General features: G+C 41.4%; 1 protein-coding gene across 4 annotated transcripts in view; it reads left to right on the top strand.

Moving 5' to 3' along the window:
* Positions 1-17,506, top strand: part of UBXN2B (UBX domain protein 2B) — a 30,183-nt gene extending 12,677 nt beyond the window's left edge. For 2 of the 4 annotated variants that reach the window (XM_060115800.1, XM_060115802.1), the window contains 5 exons: positions 1,991-2,074; positions 3,463-3,572; positions 6,755-6,892; positions 12,896-13,057; positions 14,034-17,506. In XM_060115800.1, coding sequence (XP_059971783.1) covers positions 1,991-2,074; positions 3,463-3,572; positions 6,755-6,892; positions 12,896-13,057; positions 14,034-14,196 — 657 coding nt within the window. In that variant the 3' untranslated portion in view covers positions 14,197-17,506. The remainder of the gene's footprint in view (positions 1-1,990; positions 2,075-3,462; positions 3,573-6,754; positions 6,893-12,895; positions 13,058-14,033) is intronic. The other 2 variants (XM_060115798.1, XM_060115799.1) reach the window with 1 other exon arrangement.
* The last annotated feature ends 3,297 nt before the right edge of the window (positions 17,507-20,803 follow it).

Raw genomic sequence — 20,803 nt, forward strand, 5'->3', positions numbered from 1 at the left:
GTTTTTAAGAAACTGCCAAACCGTTTTCCACCGTGTATGAGGGATCTGGTTTCTCCACATCCTTGCCAGCATTTGGTAATATCACTGTTTATAATTTTAGCCATTTTGATAGGTGTGTAGTGATAACTCACTGTGGGTTTGATTTGCATTTTCTTAATGGCTAATCATGTTCATTTGCATTTTCCTAATGGCTAGTGATATTGAACATCTTTTCATGTGTTTATTTGCCATTATCTTTATTATCCTCTTCAGTAAACGGACTTTTGCCCATTTTCTAATTGGATTGTCTGTTTTGTTACTGTTGACTTTTGAGAGTTCTGTGTATATTTTAATAGGTAGGAGTCCTTGGTCAGATGTATGGTCTGCAGATAGTTTCTCCTGGACTGTAGCTTGTCTTTTCATCCTCTTACCAGGATTTGTCACGGAGCAAAAGTTTTCAATTTGATAAAGTCCAGTTTTTCCTTTTTTTTTTCTTTTATGTATTTGGTATCTTGTCCAAGAACTCTTCATCTAACTAACTATAGGTCCGGAAGATTTTCTTTCATGTTATCTAGAACATTTTTTATCGTTTTTCTTTTTACATTTAAACTTATGATTCATTTTGAGTTAATTTTCTATAAGGTTTACATCGAGGTTCATTATTCTCCTTATGGAGGTCCAATTGCTTCACCATTGTGTGTTGAAAGGCTCTCCTTTCTCCACTGAGTTGTTTTTGTGCCTTAAATTCCTATAAAGCTTTTATACAGCTTTTATAACTATGTCAGCTGGCAGAGTACTGGTCTATCAAAGAAGACTTCAAGTATCTTTTTGTGTGTAATTGTCATATATTCTTATAATTACCATTTCCCAACCTGAGTTCCCTCATCAAAATCATTTGGGAGGTTTTCTAAACCACCATGTGGCCTCAGGGATTATGGCTCAGTAGGTGTCCAGTGTGCCTAGGGGGCCTGTCTGGTAATTGTGAGAGTCATCCACTGCTCAGAACCGCTTTTGTTAAATGAAACTTAAATTTTAGTTATCATTTCGTTCTTTACACACAGTTTGAAATTCTCTTTCAGTTAAGTCTCGGATAATTTTGGTTCTTGCAAGTTCTCCAATTCTGTAAGAAAAATATAGGATTGATATAATTTAGTCTATAGAAAGGAAAGCAATGTGATGATTAATAGCTCATTTATGATATGAATGGTGATTAAAAGAAACAGCAGTTTTACCTCATAAGCTATCTTACCTGAAAAATAGAAGAGCTTGTAATTAGTATAACAAAACAAAAAGTACAGTCTAGTTGATTTGTTACAGTTGAATCAAAGCAGCTTATAAGTATGGAGCTTTTCTTCAGGGTAATTTATACTCATTTATAAAATTCTTCCTTTCTCTATGAAACTCTTATTTACTTCGTGAAATATGATTCAAGAATTATAATTATTAGGGCTTCCCTGGTGGCGCAGTGGTTGAGAGTCTGCCTGCCGATGCAGGGGACACGGATTCATGCCCCAGTCCGGGAAGATCCCACATGCCGCGGAGCGGCTAGGCCCCTGAGCCATGGCTGCTGAGCCTGCACGTCCGGAGCCTGTGCTCCGCAACGGGAGAGGCCACAACAGTGAGAGGCCCGCATACCACACACACACACACACAAAAATTATAATTATTATAAGGCTTGTCATAAAATATTAAAGGTGGGTTTTTAAAGTCTGTTTCTACTTGAAAATATTATTTCAGTGTATAAATGCATTTCTTAGTTTAAGATTGGCCTAAGTTATTTCATCTTCTGAGTCACTGATGTTTTTGTGGGAAGAAACATAATTTCTTACTAGAGTATACCTCTCTGTAATATAAGACCTTTATTTTAATATAAAAATTTCCTGGAAAGTATAAACCAGTTTGGCTAATTATAATTGATATAGTTTTAAAATATATTATCATACATTATCATACCATTTTGCTTGATAAGCCTCAGTGAATTTTTAGCTCATTTGCTATGTGTGTGTTTTAGTCTTTTACAGGTGGAGGATACAGATTGGGTAATTCCTTTTGTAAGCGGTCTGAATACATCTATGGAGAAAATCAGTTGCAAGATGTACGTACAGAAAGAAAATGAAAAATTGTAGATTTTTGCCTCTAGTTACTACCGTTTGTTATAAAATTAAAAATTGATAATATAATCTCTTTTTGTTCTGTTATTTTTTGAAGCATGGATTAAAAGAACTTACAATTATGTGTAAGTTTTCATACTTAAATTTTGTATTTTATATCTCAGTTTTGCCTTGCACTTAGAGATACGTAACTATTTGTTGAAAGAATGTATGACTCACTGTCAAAATGAGCTTACATCTATGTTATAACAATTATTATATATGACATAACATCATGATATAGAATTAGCTGAGTTATAAACATAGAAATGCCTAAAGTCATTCTTTGTTTTTGCCTTTTGAAATTTTGGAGTTATGTTTCATTTTAAACATGTATAGTTTAGCCTTGGAGGGTCTCTGGAGGCTCTGTCTAGCCCCCTGGCATAAATAGTTAAGCTCTGCAGCAGAGAAGAAGACGGGTAGACCAGCAATCCCACTACTGGGCATATACCCTGTGAAAACCATAATTCAAAAAGAGTCGTGTACCACAATGTTCATTGCAGCTCTATTTACAATAACCAGGACATGGAAGCAACCTAAGTGTCCATCGACAGATGAATGGATAAAGATGTGGCACATATATACAATGGAATATTATTCAGCCATAAAAAGGAACAAAATTGAGTTATCTGTAGTGAAGTGGATGGACCTAGAGTCTGTCATACAGAGTGAAGTAAGTCAGAAAGAGAAAAACATATACCGTATGCTAACACATATATATGGAATCTAAAACAAAACAAAAAAAAGGTTCTGAAGAACCTAGGCTCAGGACAGGAATAAAGACGCAGATGTAGAGAATGGACTTGAGGACACGGGGAGGAGGAAGGGTAAGCTGGGACGAAGTGAAAGAGTGGCATGGACATATATACACCACCAAATGTAAAATAGATAGCTAGTGGGAAGCAGCCACATACGTATATGTATAGCTGATTCACTTTGTTACAAAGCAGAAACTAATACACCATTGTAAAGCAATTATACTCCAATAAAGATGTTAAAAAAAGAAGAAGACAGGTAGAGATGATGGAGAAGGGTGGGTGTGGAGTGGCAGCTGGATGCTCTCAGGACTTTGGTCTTCTCAGTGAACCGGAAATAATTGTACTTCAAGGCCAGGGTCCAGCGATGGGACCTTTGCTATTTCAGCCATTGTCCGTTCATTAAGCTAAGTATAGATCTCACACGTGGCTTCGTTTATTTCTTTATTTCAGCTGAATAAAGAATAGCACAAATAACTCTATATTTTAAATAAAGTAAATCATAAATATCACACTTGAAAATTAAAATTGTTTAATGCAGACACGTTCTTGTATTTCTTTTTTCCTACGCCCAAAAGGTTCAGATTTTGCTTAAACTGTGGAGCAATGGTTTCAGCTTAGACGATGGAGAATTGAGACCTTACAGTGACCCAACAAATGCTCAGTTTCTGGAGTCCGTTAAGAGAGGGTAAGATGTGTTACCTGGGTTCTATTTGTAACTGAGGGTGGAACTTCTTTTTCTTGTAAACAGCGTGCCGTTCAGTAGTGCTCTCCTGGTTTTTACGAGTGAGATACTGGAATATATTCTGTAAGTGGCTGCTGGGGGGAAGGGTATTTTTAAGTATATAAAGGACATGTTGCTATCTGTAAGTCACTGGTTCTTAACTTGGTGGGGGGAGCAGTGGTCATTGGTCCCTTTTAACATCCAGTGAAGCTATGGTCCCAATTCTGAGCAGAGGTATTGTAATGTAATAAATTAGTGAATTGATTAGCAGGTAGCTGCTCATCCACTAAGCCACTGTCCTGCTTACTACTGACAGGGTGACTCATTGCATGTATGCCTGAATTTCAGCAACTTATATTAGAAAGCTTTTTAAAGTGGCATTACTGCTGGCAGAAGATTTCAAAAGGTTAGTTTGAAGTTATACTTTGTGAAAGGAAACCAGATTTACAGTGCTCCCACCCATCTAAAGAACATCATAACTCACCAGGCCTTCTGGCTAAAGGATGAGGAATCAAGTGATTTCGCTACGGTTATAAAAGCTTTTCTGCATTGTGCTTTCACTAGCTGACAGTGTGATCATCCCTAAGTAGAAATACAACTGAAGAAAGGTGTCAGGCTGGTCATGAACTGGGAGATGTAAGTGGCAGTGAAGGGGCTGGAGCAGGAGGTTACACTCCATCCAGGAATTGAAGGTGGGGCTTTTCCAAGTGATGAAATCTGTCTAAGGAGAGTGGCTGAAGTGGAGTGGAGATGGGAACTCATGGGAGTTGAGGTGGGCAAGGAACTCTAAAGGAAAGGCATTTTAGAACTAATTAGCATGGATTTTGTATTTGAATTCTACAAAGGTAATGTCAAAATACCAAAGAAAAGCAAGAAATGCTGTAAGCAGGAGGGAGGTCATTGAGAAAGGTGGGAAGCTGACCCCGGAAGCAGTGTATGCTGGTGGTAAATAGAAGGATAAGAGTTGAAGTCAGTGCTGTGGACTTGGAAACCTGCAGAGTCACTGGGCAGAGCTTGGGAGCCACTGGGTGGGGGCAGTGCTCATCTGCTGAGTAAAGGTCAACATGACTGCTGAAATGATGCTTACTTCCAGATGGAAGAAGAAAAGAACATGATGATGAATGTGCTATAATATAGATCAAAACTAATTTATTATCAAATGAAAATACTCGACGGACATTGTAGGCTAGTAGTCAGTCATGGTATACTAAGAGAATTTTTTCATTTGAGCTACACCATATCCTCAAGTACAAATTATGATCAAGAACAATTTTAGAAAAGACTCCTTGAAAAAAATGATTGTCAGATAGTGGTTGTCAGCTGTATAATCATTGTCCCTTTTTTATAACAAATATTTTTAACACTATCTTCACTGTCCTCAAAGAAGAATTTATAGATAACGTAATCTATACATATTATTTCTAAAAACATTCATATAAAATTTATCTTAAATATGGTGAAGAAGTAAAGGAAGGTAATTTATCATAAAACTAAACATATTTCAACATCTAATGCCTAAGTATGATTACACCACAAGACATAACAAAGTTGACAGATAGACCGACCTAGACTGCACCTGTGTGCAGTATAGCACTTTTCATGTAGATGCGACACACAAAAAACAGAATAATGAGGTGTGTGACTTTGGCAACTTAATTACTATAAGTGGCATTGCAGTCAGGCACTTGGAACAGTTCCAAACAAAACAAAGTGCAATGTTCCTTCTGTTTATATGGCAGATGAGTTCCTGAAAAGTTCAAAGCATATTTATACAATACCAAAAAAAATAAAATTTTTTTTGCTTATATGTAAGATAGAGCCTAAGCCTTAGGTTTTAGGCTCAGGCGTTATAAACAGCTTTGTCATCCATGTGACCCCCTGGTGGGACCCTCAGTGGTTCTGTGGAACCCCCGACAAGTTTTCACTATGTAAGTTGAGACCCCAAGACAGAGCATCTCCTGCCCTGATCCTGACCCTGAAAGAGGGCAGCATGCATGAATCACATGACAATCAAAGTCACCCCTGTCAAATTTCCAAACTTCCTCCAGGGTGTTTAAAAATAAATATTCACATTAACTCTTACGTCCTCGTCGGGATTTTCTAATGCCGACTTAGGTGTAAATTGCTTCCCTACAATTTGGCCTTCTGTCAGAAGCACTCCAGCCTCCCCGTGACAACAAAATCCCTATGTTGAGAATCACTAAGGAATAATATGATGCACCTTTAAGAGAGAAAGATCTACGAGAACTAGTCAATCATCACGGAAATTTTTAAATTATAAATTAAGCAAAAATTGTTGTTTTCAAGTTCACAACTATCACAATCTCAACAGTGTAGACTCATTTTTCAAAAAGTTTACTAAGACCTTTTTCCTTTTTTTTAATTTTTATTTTATTTTTATACAATTTTTAGAGGTTACCTTCCATTCACAGTTACTCCAGAATATTGGCTATATTCCCTGTGTTGTACTATACATCCCTGTAGCCTGTCTTACATCTAATAGTTTGTACCTCCCACTCCCCTAGCTCAATATTCCCCCCAACCCCACTGGTAACTACTAGTTTGTTCTCTATATCTGTGAGTCTGCTTCTTTTTTTGTTGTTATATTCACTAGATTGTTGTATTTTTTTAGATTACACATGTAGGTGATATCATACAGTATTTTTCTTTCTCTGACTTATTTCATTTAGCATAATGCCCTCTAAGTCCATGCATATTGCTGCAAATGGCAAAATTTTATTCTTTTTTATGGCCGAGTAGTATTCCATTGTATATATATACCACATCTTCTTTATCCATACCTCTGTTGATGGACACTTAGTTTGCTTCCATATCTTGGCAATTGTAAATAATGCTGCTATGAACCTTGGGGTGGTTGCATCTTTTGGAATTAGTGCTTTTGTGTTTTTTTAGATATATACTCGAGTGGAATTGCTGGGTCATTTGGTAGTTCTATTTTTAGTTTTTTGAGAAACCTCCATACAGTTTTCCACAGTGGCGGCACCAATTTACATTCCCACCAACAGTGCGCAAGGGTTCCCTTTTCTTCACATCCTCGCCAACATTTGTTAATTTGTGTTCTTTTTGATTAATGCCATTCTGACAGGTGGGAGGTGGTATCTCACTGTGGTTTTTCTTTTTTTAAGAGAGATTCCCCTGGAGCTTCAGCGACTGGTTCACAGAGGCCACGTGAATCTGGATATGGAGGATCATCAGGATGAAGAATACAGAAAACCTAGATTGAGGTTCAAGGCTTTTAGTGGAGAAGGACAAAAACTTGGAAGGTAAAACCCTAAAATGAGAAAAATACTTGTCTTTGTTCAACATGAACTTTCTTTGAGAATAAGAAAAGCAAAATAACCTGGAAAGTGAAAACTAAAATATAAACTGTGAAGACCTTGCTGATGGAATTAGATGTGCCAATCTGGTGATAATATTAATAGGTGATACTTAGATAGCAGTTACCACATTCCTGGCCCTCAGAGCACTTTTACAGTCATTACCTCGTTTCATCTTTACAACAGCTCCTTGACGTAGATCCTGTTATCAATCCATCTGCAGATGCAGCAGTTTGCCCGGGGTGACTGAGCGAGGAAGTGCTTAGTGTGTGAGCTTCCAGCTGGGCTCTCTGGCCCACGAGTCTGTGCTTTTTACCACTGTGCCGTCCTGCCTCTTTCTGATGACGATGACGTGGGTTCACAGGGGGAGCTGTTGATTAGATAAAACAGTAGGTATCTTAGATCACAGCTGTAAGCATCCGTCTGCCACAGGTAATTGTTAAGCTCTTGAAGCCAAAGCAGTGGGCTTAAGTTGGTTATTTTCCATACATCTTAAGCAGCCAAACTCTTTCTTCAAGTTATGGGAACACAGAGAACTCCTCTTATTGCAGGAAGAGGGAATTGTCTCAGACATTTCCAAAGAACCCTAGGACTTTGCCGAGCACAATTTAGAAACCAGTGTGCGTGGTGTCATGTACGAGTGGACACCTTTATAACAGCCACGGCTTGCCTCTTCATAAAGCTTGTTACGTGTGCTGGTAACCATGACCCTCCATTTGTCCACACGTTACTGCAGGTGGCATGCTGAATTGCGGCCTTGGCCATGTTTCCAACATACCCTTTTGTGCACCCTTTGTTCCCTTTCATGTGATTCCTTCCCTTCCGAGTTCTTTTCAGTTGCCTTGTGCACACCGGTTCTCTCTTCCCCTCTCATTTCTCAACATAGGAAAGAATTCAGTATCAGCTCTCTGTACCTGTCTTTCATTTCTCAAGTCTCCCCTTCTGCATCCTTTTCTCCGATTAGAGGCTGATTTCTGAGACATGTAGAGAATACAGGAACATGTGTTGACCTGGCTTTTCTAAGGACAGGTCTACTTGGAAATTTTCTCCCTCATCTCTCTTTACTTCAGCACAGTCAGGCTTCTGCTGAATTGTCCTGCTTCTTCCCTCCGTTTTTTTAAAAACTACGACCCCCAGATAGTTTTTTAATATTTTCTAGCACTTCTCATTTTTTACTTAATATTTATTGAGATTATGATTTTTAATTAAAACACAGGTTAAATGCCCAGTCATCGCTTTGTTTCATGCGCTTTCTTTTTCTATTATTTAAGTGTATGACCAGGAATCAAAGTTAGAATGCATATCTTTGTTAGTAGAAGTACAGTTGACCCGGGCCTCCCTGGTGGCGCAGTGGTTGAGAGTCCGCCTGCCGATGCAGGGGATACGGGTTCGTGCCCCGATCTGGGAGGATCCCATATGCCGCGGAGCGGCTGGGCCCGTGAGCCATGGCCACTGGGCCTGCGCATCCGGAGCCTGTGCTCCGCAACGGGAGAGGCCACAACAGTGAGAGGCCTGCATACCGCAAAAAGAAAAAAAAAAAAAAAAAAAAAAGAAGAAGTACAGTTGACCCTTGAACAACACGGGGGTTTGGGGCGCTGACCCTCCAAGCGGTCAAAACTCCTCTTATAATTGGCTCTCTGTATCTACGATTCCCCATCCTCGGATCGTGTAGTACTCTATATTATAGATTATGTAATAGTGTTTGCTGTTGAAAATCCATGCGTAGGTGGACCTTCCCAGTTCAAACCCGTGTTTTTCAAGGGTCAGTTGTATAGTAAACCTAGAACTGAAATTGAAGAAGGTTGCCTAAAGGGAAGATAGCTAAGAAGACCCAGTGATTATAATTGGCAGTTTGAACTCATGAAAATAATGATTTATTATCTGATTGATTATAGTATCTTACAAAGGCCAGCCTTTTTACTTATAAGGGAAATAACTAGAGAAAATGACAAAAAAAAAGAGGAGAAAATGATGAAGGAAGAATGGCAAAGATAAGTGGTGATAATGCTGTGTTAATCATTAGCCATATTGGTTAGGGATTTTGATTATAGAAAACAGAATCCATTTGCTAGATTAAATAGTAAGGGTTTTCTTACAGAGCCTTGAATAATTTATAGAGTTTCTGGAAGAGATAGCAAACCAAGCTTTCCTTAGACAGGAGAAGCAAACAGAACTTTCTAGAGAAAACACCTCCTGTGCCCCATCAGTTGCTCAGAGCCTGTGGAGCTGGGGCCTAGAGCTAGAACACCCCATCATGACTGCACTGGGAGAGTCAGATGCCTCCAGGACCTTGGGGACCAGAAGAGCTGCATCATCTCCACGCCACGGTCTTAACTTTCACCGTACAAAATCCTAGCTGCAAGGGAGTCTGAGAAATGTAGTCTTTAGAATTTCCAGCTTCTGATGCACGGGAAATTTACACAGGAGATTAGCGTGGTGGTATGAGCCTGTGTGATGTACATGGATCCAGATGCGGAATATTTGGCTATGTATATTCTAAGAAGGTGAAGGATTGCATAGAGCATTTTAGAGGGCTTCATGTTAAGAAATCTATTAAAACATAAAAGTTCTAACAGTCAGCCTTTTTCTATTTAGAAAGTAACTTTCTAAAATGGCTTATTTCCCAAGAGTTCCAGACAACTATTTACTGAACAGAGAAGTAATTAAAAAGAAGCAAACAAAACAGAATGAGAAACGATTCCATTGCCTTCCATAGTTGGCAGTCTAATTGCAAACAGAACTTTACATAGATGGAAATTGACTTAATTATTTGTAGACCACAATAAAATGGGGTAAACCTAAATGCGATAGAAATATTACCCAGTACCTTCACGTAATATTATAGGAGCAAGCAAACCGTAGATGTAAAACTACAAATTTTTGATAGTAGAACAATACAATTATTTAATAAAAATGAGCTTGGTGAGCCAGGTAGAGCTAGAAAACTTCAGAATCTTTTTTTTTTTTTTTTTTTTTTTTTGCGGTACGCGTGCCCCTCAGTGCTGTGGCCTCTCCCGTTGTGGAGAACAGGCTCCGGACGCACAGGCTCAGCGGCCATGGCTCACGGGCCCAGCCACTCCACGGCATGTGGGATCTTCCTGGACCGGGCCACGAACCCGTGTCCCCTGCATCGGCAGGTGGACTCTCAACCACTGCGCCACCAGGGAAGCCCCAGAATCATTTTTGACGAGCAGGGCTAGCATTTCTGATAGACGTTCACGGTAGGCTTTTGAGCTGGCATGTATGATGATACAGATCATGATTTGAAGTAAATCTCTCTCTGCTTCAGGACAGTCACTGCCTGTCTGGCACACTGTGCATCCAAAAGCTTCCGTTTGCCATTTGCCCCGAGTCTGGCCACTACACCTCAGGTGTGCCTTAGCCTTGGTCCCTGGACCCTGGAGGGCCCTGTTCTCTAACATCTCACAGCCCCTTCCTTCCTGCCTCGGCTTCGCTCTCTGACCAGCGGTTCTGCAGCCCCTTGCCTGACTGCACAGCCACTGGATCCGTCTGCCCTGTGCAGTCAGTGCTTCTGGGGACGCCCGCGCACCGGTGCCGGGCAGGCGGGCCGCCCCTCTCCCGCCCCCGGACGGCAGAGCCCGGACGTTCCCTGCTTTCCCACAGTGCCCATTCTACCCCGCCCCTCACTCGCAGCAGCTCTGCTGGCCGAACAGAGCCTGACAAGCAGTAGCTTTCTTAATACATTCCTCTTAGCCTCTGAGTTCATTACATCCATCCCCAGCGCCCTCTTTTCAGTCTGAAGAGGGAATCACTCCCCTTACAAGCTACATCCTTTCCTCCAGTTCGCCTGGAAAGCTTGTTTTATCAATTAACTTTCTTCTTTTCCTTTAAAAATTTTTTTTCTTTTTCATGTTAATTCTTGAAACATAAATACAATATATTAAAAATGTCACTATGGCTTGATAAATTGAATGATGAGGAGAAAGTTTGAAATAACACGCAGCCGTGACTTTGAGAGCTCAATGTTAAAGTTAATATGACTTTTTTTTTCATTATTTAAAATTTTTTAAATTTCCAATTCATTGAAAGAAATAAAATTATATTTTAAAAAATGGAGTGATCTCACAAACTGAGGAAAGCCAGGGGCAAAAAGAACAGGTTGAGTGCTTGTTCCTGAGAGGCAGACCTAACAGGTGTAGAACGGTCTTTCTTCCTTCCTAGCTGTTGTCGACACACTAACCAGCTTGTTCGCTGCCTGTCCCTGTGACTCTGAGGGTACCTTTCAATCTCTGTGACTCAGTTTTCCTTTCCTATAAAATGATGTGGTTGGCCTTAATTATCTCAAAAGGCCATTCCAGCCCCTGGGCACAAAGAGGTTAAATGACTTGTCCAGAGTCACACGTCTAATAAGCGGCAGAGTCAATCCCGGAGTCGGGCCCCTGCATCCATGCTGTTGCCCACTAAGCAGCAGTGCGTCCCTCACTCCAGGATCTAAATGAAATAGCAAATGCTGCAGAGGCTGTGCTGGTGGTGGTGATGACCGTGGGTAGACCTGGTTATAAGGATGCAAAAGGAGAGGGAAGAGGCCCTTTGTGCTCACTGACTCCCGTCCCCTCTTTGGGTTTCGTCCCCCTCCCTGTGTAAGGGACACAGGACTGTTGCAGAGTAACCCACCTTGGCGGGGCAGCTGTTTCTGTCCTCAATTCCGAACTTGACAGGAAATTCCTTAATACTACCTGAACAGTGACTGCAGATCATCATTTTCTCCTCTTCCATTTCTTTATCATATACATTCTGAAATTAGTTCTAAAATATGTGTCAGGAAGTAGCTAAGGAAAGGCGAAGTGTTAGCAGTAAGTACCAGTTAATTTTCCCACTTTGCCAGATATGCTGAGAAGGTTTTTGGGTGGGAGTTGGAGTCATGAGGAGCTAGGTTTACACTAGACTACAGCACAAATGCTCATAGGACTTTTATACTGATAAATATATATTTTATTTTTTTCAAAAGACAGTCATTTTAAGGGAGCCTTCAGAGTCCCAGTATTTGAGAGAATCAACATCAAGACTATCAAAGAATCCCGCAGGATGACTGAAAGAGGATTAAGATTTGATGTCTATGAAGAATTTCTCAATTTCTTTTCATTTGTTTTAATTGCTTAATCAAAAGAGCATTCTATTTTTGCGATTCGCTTTCAGCTGACAATGATGGGTCATCCTGCTGGCGTCAGAAGGCACTGTGGTCACTAGTAACCAAGGTCCAGTGCTAAGAGATTGTATCACACGAGGTTCGTTATAAATTCATCACCATATATTAAATTTCATTTCTCACTCACACTTAGGAACTACTCTGTCATAAAGCAGTAACTACTTAAAGCAGATTTTAAAAGTAATATCAACTAAGTTTAAGTTGATAGCTTAGTGCTGATGATATGTACAAATATAGCTGATACCTCTTGAAATACTGTTCCAAGCACTATATGAAGGGCTTACTGTAACAGACCTACTTGACATCTTATTATTTCCCCCCCCATTTTATAAATGATAGAACTGGGATTCAGAGAGATTAATTTAGGTACTCGAGTTCACACAGTTGACAGAGCTGGGATCTGAAACCAAGTCTGTCTGTGCTCACGGTCGGTCCTGGACGTTAACTCCAAGTTGCTCAGGTTTCTGATTGCAGACCGTTGTGCTGAAGAGTCTCATGAAATTTCAAAGGGATTGGGGAGGAAGGAATACGGAGTTAGGCTTTCAAAGGAGGCTGGATAAACTAAATCAGAATCATAGGACCCAAGGTAATTTTAATATAATGAAAGAAGATGGAAGAAGAACAGGAGACCCCAAAGAAGCTGTGTTCCCACTGGGGCAGAAGCCGTGGCGGGATGCCTGGAGGTCAGGTGAAAGTCTCAGTGGTGGTTCTGCTGTCTTCAGGCTGTTGTGCATCTTATGTGTTCAGACTTACATTCTGATTCTTTAATTCTTCTTTCTTAGCCTCACACCTGAAATAGTCAGTACGCCTTCCTCCCCAGAAGAAGAGGAGAAGTCACTACTTAATGCAGTTGTTCTTATTGATGATTCCGTGCCAACGACCAAAATTCAGATCAGGTTAGCAGACGGGAGCCGTTTGATACAAAGATTCAATAGTACACACAGGTAAGTTTGGGGTGACTTATCTTTGTAAAACTGGATGCAGCCTGAATCATGAAGAATACGAAATTCTTTACATTTACTTTTGAAGTAAGTTTTTGACAGAAAACAAAGATTTTAAGAGAATAATAGCTGTGTGTAAGTGAAGCACTTAGTACTTAAGCATCCTCTGAAAACTGTCCAAATACTAGTGCAAATGCAGATACCACTCAAAAATAAATAAAATTGTTAAAAGCTGTAGTTTTGCACCGTTGCTAAAACCATGAGAAGTTGAATCAGATTTGATTTGCTTTAGTAAAACCTGATTTGGACTTTACTCCTTTAAAAATTTATGATAACCCTGATTAAGATTAACTTTCTACATAGCAAATCCTTTATAACATAAATTTATAGTGAAAATAAAATTTAATTGTGCTCTTATCAAGTACTTCAAATAAAGTTTTAAATACCATTTTAACACTCATTGTACATTTGTTGTGCTAATAAGATATTATTTTTATTTGTTCATTGTATCCCACTAAGATATACATTTATGATCTTAGTTGAGCTACTGTATATATGTGAGAGTAATTTTTTTAAATTATTTTTATAACTTACACTTTTCATAGTTATAGACTCACGCTGACACAGGCTCATCTGAGGTACCTTTTTCAGGGTCATGTGCTGCTAAGATATTTTATACTCTGAAAAAATAGGCCCTGTAGTGTAATAACATTGTTGACATTTCTTTGATGCATAACTCACCTAAAGATTGTGTCTGTTTACAGTTAGAGTAAATGTCAGGTGCGCTCCAAAGTTAATCCTCACATTTTACCGTAAAGCCAAGGTAAATCCATCCATTGAAATTAAATTAAAGAAGGTTACAACACATTTAAATAAGGATAAGAATTGTGTGATTTTTTTTTATTACCTAGCTTTAGCTAAAAGCTTAATTGACAATAAAACTTTTGTATCACAAATTATTTTTATCTTATTTCTTCAGGATCCTGGATGTTCGGGACTTTATTGTACAGTCCCGTCCTGAATTTGCAACTCTTGACTTTATTCTTGTGACTTCATTTCCAAACAAAGAGCTAACAGATGAAAGCCTGACACTACAAGAAGCAGATATTCTTAACACTGTGATACTCCAGCAACTAAAATGATATTGCTCCTACCCATGCGGTAGCATGTAGGAACGATAATGTGCCATATTAGTGAGGAAAACACTTAGAGCGTAAAAAGTTATTTTTATTATTTATACAGATAAATTTTGGTTTTATTCTTATTGTCTTTCCAGCTTTAGTCTAGACAAATTTGGCCTAGGAATAGATCTTGAGAAATATGTTTGAGGTTTTAGCTGCAAGGGCTGGCTTCTGTTGATAGCTTTTAAATATTCAGGCAAACCAATCTGATACATGATCAGAGTTAATGCAACAACATTTGTTTGCAGAGAAAATGAACAAAACCCCATTTTGATAAATGCATTTGGTAAAATCTGCACTAAAGTTTCTTGATGCTGCATTGATCAACAGCCATTAAGAAATCTTCTGATCAAATACTTAGAAAATTTTTCTGTAATGTGTACTGAAAAGTATCTGTATCTGATTTTTTTTTTTTTTTTTTTCTTTTTGCGGTATGCGGGCCTCTCACTGTTGTGGCCTCTCCCGTTGCGGAGCACAGGCTCCGGACGCGCAGGCCCAGGTCCTGTCACCCCTCCTGGTTAGTCTTTTATTGTAGTCTTTTATTGCTGCTGTAACAAATTACGACAAATTGAGTGGCTTAAAATAGCCTAGGTTTCGTCTATAGGTGAGATGTCTCACGTGGGTCTCACTGGGCTTAAGTCAGGTGTCAACAGGGCAGCATTCCTCTGGGGGGGCTCTAGGGGAGACATGTTTCCTTGCCTTTCCAACTTTGAGAGGCCACTTGCATTCCTTGGCCTGTGGCCCTTTTCCATCTTCACAACCAGCAATGCTGTATGTCTCTGGCTCCAGTGTCATCACGTCTCTTTGAGAACAGCCGGGAAAGAGTCTCTGCTTCTAAGGACTCATGTGATCAGATTGGTCTGCCAGATAATCCAGGATGACGTCCCCATCATACCTTAAGTGACCTTAACCGAACCCTTGAAATCCCTTTTGTCATGTACGGTGACACATCACAGGTTCCTTCTGCAGGCACCAGGGTGGTCTCTTCTTTGCCTCATCCAACTTGTAGAGGCGGATGGCATCCCTTCCCTTATGGCCGTATCCCTCCACGTCTCTGCCTCTGGCCTTACATCATTTACTTCCGACTTTGATTCTCCTGCTTTCTTCTTACAAGCACCCTAGTGCTTACATTTGGTTCACACAGATAATCCGGGATAATCTCCTCATATGAAGTATGAGTGAGCATCTGGGTGTGCGTCCTGGGAGCCAGTTTCTCTCCATCTGTGAACCTAGAAACCCAGGTATCTGCTCCCAAATATAAGGGTAAGACAGGCATGGAATAATCGTTACAAACCTTCCTGTTCAAAACAATAGAAACTGGAAGGGAAGAAGGAGCCCCGGCAGTTCCAAGCGCTTGAGAAGCTCAGCCAGGCACAGTCCAGTAGGTGTCGAGGCCTGCGATCTTCTGTGGCTCCCAGCAGCATCCCACAGACCTGTGAGTTTCCCTCAGGGTCTTTCCTTATACATGAAGGGTAGCGGGTGTCTGCAGCTGAGTCGTTTTGTCAGCTTGTTTCTTGCCTGTGGAATCGTGGGAGGTTCAGCCATCTTTTATCGTTTCATTCTGTGTCTGTCCCTTTTAGTTTAAGACGGCAGTGTCCGTGGGTCTTCTGTGCCTGTTACAGAAGTTGCTGCATTAGACCGGAGGCTCCTCCCCAGAGCTTTCCTAGATAATCCAGCTCTCTTTTGGGCCTTTTCTGAGATGGCTGAGGGGCTCTGTGAGTCACACTGTTAATCTCTTTGAAGAGCCTTTGATGTGACCTTTTTTTTTTTTTATCTTTCTCAGGTATTAGCAAAAAGTTATAGGCCACAATCTCATCTCTTTCCTTAGAGCCGTCTTTCCTGACAGTGAATCTCTTAATGTCTTTGCCGTTCTGGTAAACGAAGAATTTCCAAGTCATCAAGTCCTGTTTCCTTCTTTTTTTAACAGTCCTTCCCTCCATTGAACTGCTTCCTCTCACGTTTTACCCTGATCAGTAGGGAGAAAGCAGGCTGCGCCTTCCCCGCCTCGCTTGGAAGTCTTTTCAGCTCGGTGTCCCGAGTCTCTCCCTCACGCCTCTGGCTGTCCCCTGCCGCCATGTCGCCGGCATCTCTTTTCCGTCCGCATTCCCCCCTGAGCCCTCACTGGCAGCGCCTTTCAGGTCCTTGTCGCTCGTAGGCGTGTCCTCCCAGCAGCCGCGAGCACCCCTGGCCTTCGCGGAGCCCGGGCTGGCTGCCGTCCGCGGGGCTCGAGGCGGCCTCGGCTCTCTCTACCCGCCGCCCAGGCGCAAGGCCACCTCTGCACCTGTAGGTCTTTGTTACAGCAGCGCTCGCTGCAGGGTGTCTGGCAACGCCCACTGTGCCTCCTCGCTGCCACGTGACTGGAATGTGCCAGGAGGAGCTTTGGGCGTGACCTTTCTCCGGGGCTCCCCTCGCTTCCAGGAGCTGAACTTACCCGTGTGAGGGGCGGATACCGCGCAAGTGTTGGTCTCGGCACCGCAGAGAAAACTTGTTCTCAGTGTCGTAATCCAGAGTACGAAGCGTAGTCCTGAGTCTTCTCGGAATGGGAATCTCTGTTCCTTTCCGCTAGTTGAAAATAGTCTGGAGAATATGTAAATGACCGTTCAAGAAGTCAGCCTCTGTTCAGAAGGATTACCAGGGATAAACTACATTTTCATGGAGCAAAATCTTATTCCTGCAGAAATAATCTATTGAAACAAATTAACATTTTAAATAGAAGGGCATTGCCCTGTTTTGGATTAACAAAATGGAGAAAACAATTAACCAAACCCTGTGAAATTATTTGAAACGTTATTCTTATAGTTTCTTTTTAGTCAGATGGAGTGCCTGTAGACGCACATACAAAAACGACTGCCATTTTGTATATAATGGTTCCAAAATAGATTCACATCGGGAGGGAGAATCAAACATCCAGATGGATGAACAGTACTTTCGTGTGTTCTACAAAGTGTTTTGCTTCCTTTAGAGTTTTCCTGAATTCTTTGTACTGTTGCAGTCGCTGTAACTTTTAAAATTTATAATCCTCTCAGAAGAGATTGTGTGACGTCAGTTGTTTTGCATGACGTGTGTAAGGATGTTTTCACTTACCAATAAAGAATGTTTTCACTGAAAGTGATTGAAAATCCTTATCAAAATTTCCTTTGATTTGCAGCTTTATTTGAGTGGCCTAGTGGAGCATTGTAAGGGTAACACTTCCCGTGGTACGTCTTTTTGATGGGCAGAAGGATCTGAGCTGTAGCGATGTTATCTGTTTCCCATTACTGCTTCTGTTTTTATTCCACCAAAATAAAGGTGCAGGTTTTTCTTCACTTTGGCCACACTGGATCTCTTGAAAACCTTGTCACGACATGTCACGACATGTGTCCAGTATTGTCATAAAGGCTAAGAAACACTTTCTATAATCCTCTAATTTTAAAGTATCTTTTAATTCCAAGTAAATGTTTTGTAAAAGGAGCCCCATTGCATATGTGTAACAGTGTGCATGGTGTTTGTACGGCACATATAAATTACTCATGTGGCCCAGAACTAACAACTAGCTATAGTCTACTTAGCTTAATACTTAACAATTTGACCTCTTTAGAATTTAGGGCTATGACCTAAGTCTCTGAAAAAATAGGAGGGCGGGGAGCTTTTTTTAGAAAGTTTGAACTTGATGATTTATTTTCTTTTAGATAAATGTTTCTATATTGTTAAAAACAAGACCATAGCCCAAAATGGGGCCCCTAAATGCCAAAGCCCACGTCACCAAACCCTGACTTGACTTCATTACAGCCTGGGCTCTCCCGGAAATGGAATCTTAAACCAGTCAGTCGACAATCTGATCAGCACTAATGAGGTTATCTGTCTGATAAACCCTTGCCACCCCCTAAAGGAAGGTGACCTTTGCCATAACCAACCTGCTTTTCTGCCAGTGTACCTTCCTGTTCCCACCCTCTTCTGCCTAAAAAAGTCTCAGCTTGACCAGCTACTGGGAGCTCATTTCTATTTGCTAGATTGGCTGCTGCCCATTCGTGAACTGTTCAATAAGTTCAGCAAGATGTTTAAAATTTATTCATTTGAATTTTTTTTTTTTTCACACTATGAAGCAAGAGACTTTCAGAATCATTCTGGGGAGCTGCAACCTTACAGCTTCCTGAGTCCTGACGAGGTGATCTCAGCTGGCTTCTTAGGCTGCTCAGAGGAAAGCTACAGTAGGTGGAAATAAGTCCATTCTGTTGAGTATATCACAACCTTTCTTGCTTTCTTTGGAGATAATTAGCAACTTATTAGCATGGACTTAGAGACGTCATACAATCAGCAATACAATAGTTTTTCAATTGGCTCCTGGTGACTGAAGAAAAAAAAAAGCACAACATGAAAGTTATGAGTTAAGTTTTATTTGGGGCAAAATGAGGACTATAGCCCTGGAGACAGCGTCTCAGATAGCCCTGAGGAACTGCTCCAAGGAGATGGGGGAAGGTCAGTGCTATATAGGATTTTAGCGAAGGGCGGGCGTGCAGTCAAGCACACATGTTGCCAGAGGCTTGCTGCCAGTCCCGTGGAGCAGACGTCACCCATTGTGATTTTAGTGCTCTTCTAGATACGAGGAGATGCAAGAATTTGAGCTCATAAAATCTTCTCTTGGGCTTCCCTGGTGGCGCAGTGGTTGAGAGTCCGCCTGCCGATGCAGGGGACACGGGTTCGTGCCCCGGTCCGGGAGGATCCCACATGCCACGGAGCGGCTGGGCCCGTGAGCCATGGCCGCTGAGCCTGCGCGTCCAGAGCCTGTGCTCCGCAACGGGAGAGGCCACAGTGGTGAGAGGCCCGCGTACCGCAAAAAAAAAAAAAAAAAAAAAAATCTTCTCTTGAAAATATCTAACTATCTGAAGGCCTGTTCTGCCAGTTTTTCCCAGAGCACAGATGCCTCACTCCTGATCTCAGCCCCGAACTCCTTTCAGGGGACGTTGAAGGTCAGTGGCTGCGCTGGCGACTGACTTCATCCTTGTAGAGCCAGGTGGCGAGCGACAAGTTGTAGTTGGCACTTCTCTTGCATGAAGTTATGTGTGTTAATTAGGCACCAATAAAAGAGGTCCCTGAGATTAAAGGCAACTGCCTTTTTTCCTCCAAAAATTCTCTTCTGCCCTTTACCTTCTTGAGTGTAAACTCCCTTAGTGCTGCTGTTTTATTTGTGTAGATGTCAACACAGACGTATGTACAACAGTGACTTTCCTTGCTCTAACCCTGGGGATAGAAGAGTACTTAAAATGAGTGGATGTCCTTTGATTTTATGCCTCTGTGTCTGCTTTTTGGTTTGTATTTTCCTTGTCTGCATAGGGCACCTTTCAGTGTCCTTTTTAGAACATTGTTAATTATAAAAGGTCCGACATGGTAGTTTCTGTAGTTAACATTTTTCCCACTTTGTTTTTCATTTTTGTCCCTGTGGGAAAGGCTTGTTTCTTCTGTTGTCAACAGATTTTATCATTTTTAATCGTAGAATCAAGAATGGTAGAAAGTAGAAGTTTTAGTTTTCTATCAGAATCTATGTTGATTAGGAAGTAGCAACAATAAATACTACAAATACTCAGGACATCAGTAGGCTTGGAAGTGAAAGCACGAACATGGCTGATACAAGTGGGCGGTCCTGCCTCCAGCCTGGGATTTTTAACTGGGTCTGGGCTTTTGAGCACAGGAGGGCATAGGACGAAGTAACATCTTCTAGAAAGAAATGTTCGTCCTTCCTACAAATCAATGTCAGATTTCACGTTCCCTGAGCTGAAGAGGTCAGTCTTATTAATGCAGTGAACTTATATGCAAATAGAAGTTTCATACATGCATGTTATAAATACATGATAATAACACCAAGGCTGAGAGGTGGAGTGTTTTTTCCCTTGAAAACCTATTATAAATGTTTGTAATGGAAGTAAATGTTACTGTTTGGGGGGGGTTAATTAATTTATTTATTTTTGGCTGTGTTGGGTCTTTGCCACGTGCGGGCTTTCTCTAGTTGCAGCAAGCGGGGGCTACTCTTCGTTGCAGCGCGTGGGCTTCTCATTGCGGTCGCTTCTCTTGTTGCGGAGCATGGGCTCTAGGTGCACTTGGGCTCAGTAGCTGTGGCTCACGGGCTCTAGAGCGCAGGCTCAGTAGCTGTGGCACACAGGCTTAGTTGCTCCGCAGCATTCGGGATCTTCCCAGCCCAGGGCTCGAACCCGTGTCCCCTGCATCGGCAGGCAGAGTCTCAACCACTGCGCCACCAGGGAAGTCCCAAATGTTACTGTTTGAAACAGTGTGTACAAAGGTGTTCTACGGCTATTCAAACTAATCCGACTTTCCATTCTTTAACACGAATCCTGTACCCTGTATTTGGCGGGCAGCATGTCACTTGCGGTCAGTGCCACTGTGACCCCAGCCTGGATGTGATTTCTCCGGAGAGCCCCCCACTCCCCAGCCCCACTCATGCTTTGGTCTAAAATCCTCCCTTGTCCACAACTCTCAGCCCCACTACCCTGTTTACTAGAGCATTCGCAATACCAGCGTTTCCTTGTCCATTTATTTGATTTTATCCCTACCTCCTAACGTTCGGGCGCTTTTTCCT

Source organism: Mesoplodon densirostris, chromosome 13 (assembly GCF_025265405.1).
Source record: "Mesoplodon densirostris isolate mMesDen1 chromosome 13, mMesDen1 primary haplotype, whole genome shotgun sequence".
Classification (NCBI taxonomy): Eukaryota; Metazoa; Chordata; class Mammalia; order Artiodactyla; family Ziphiidae; genus Mesoplodon; species Mesoplodon densirostris.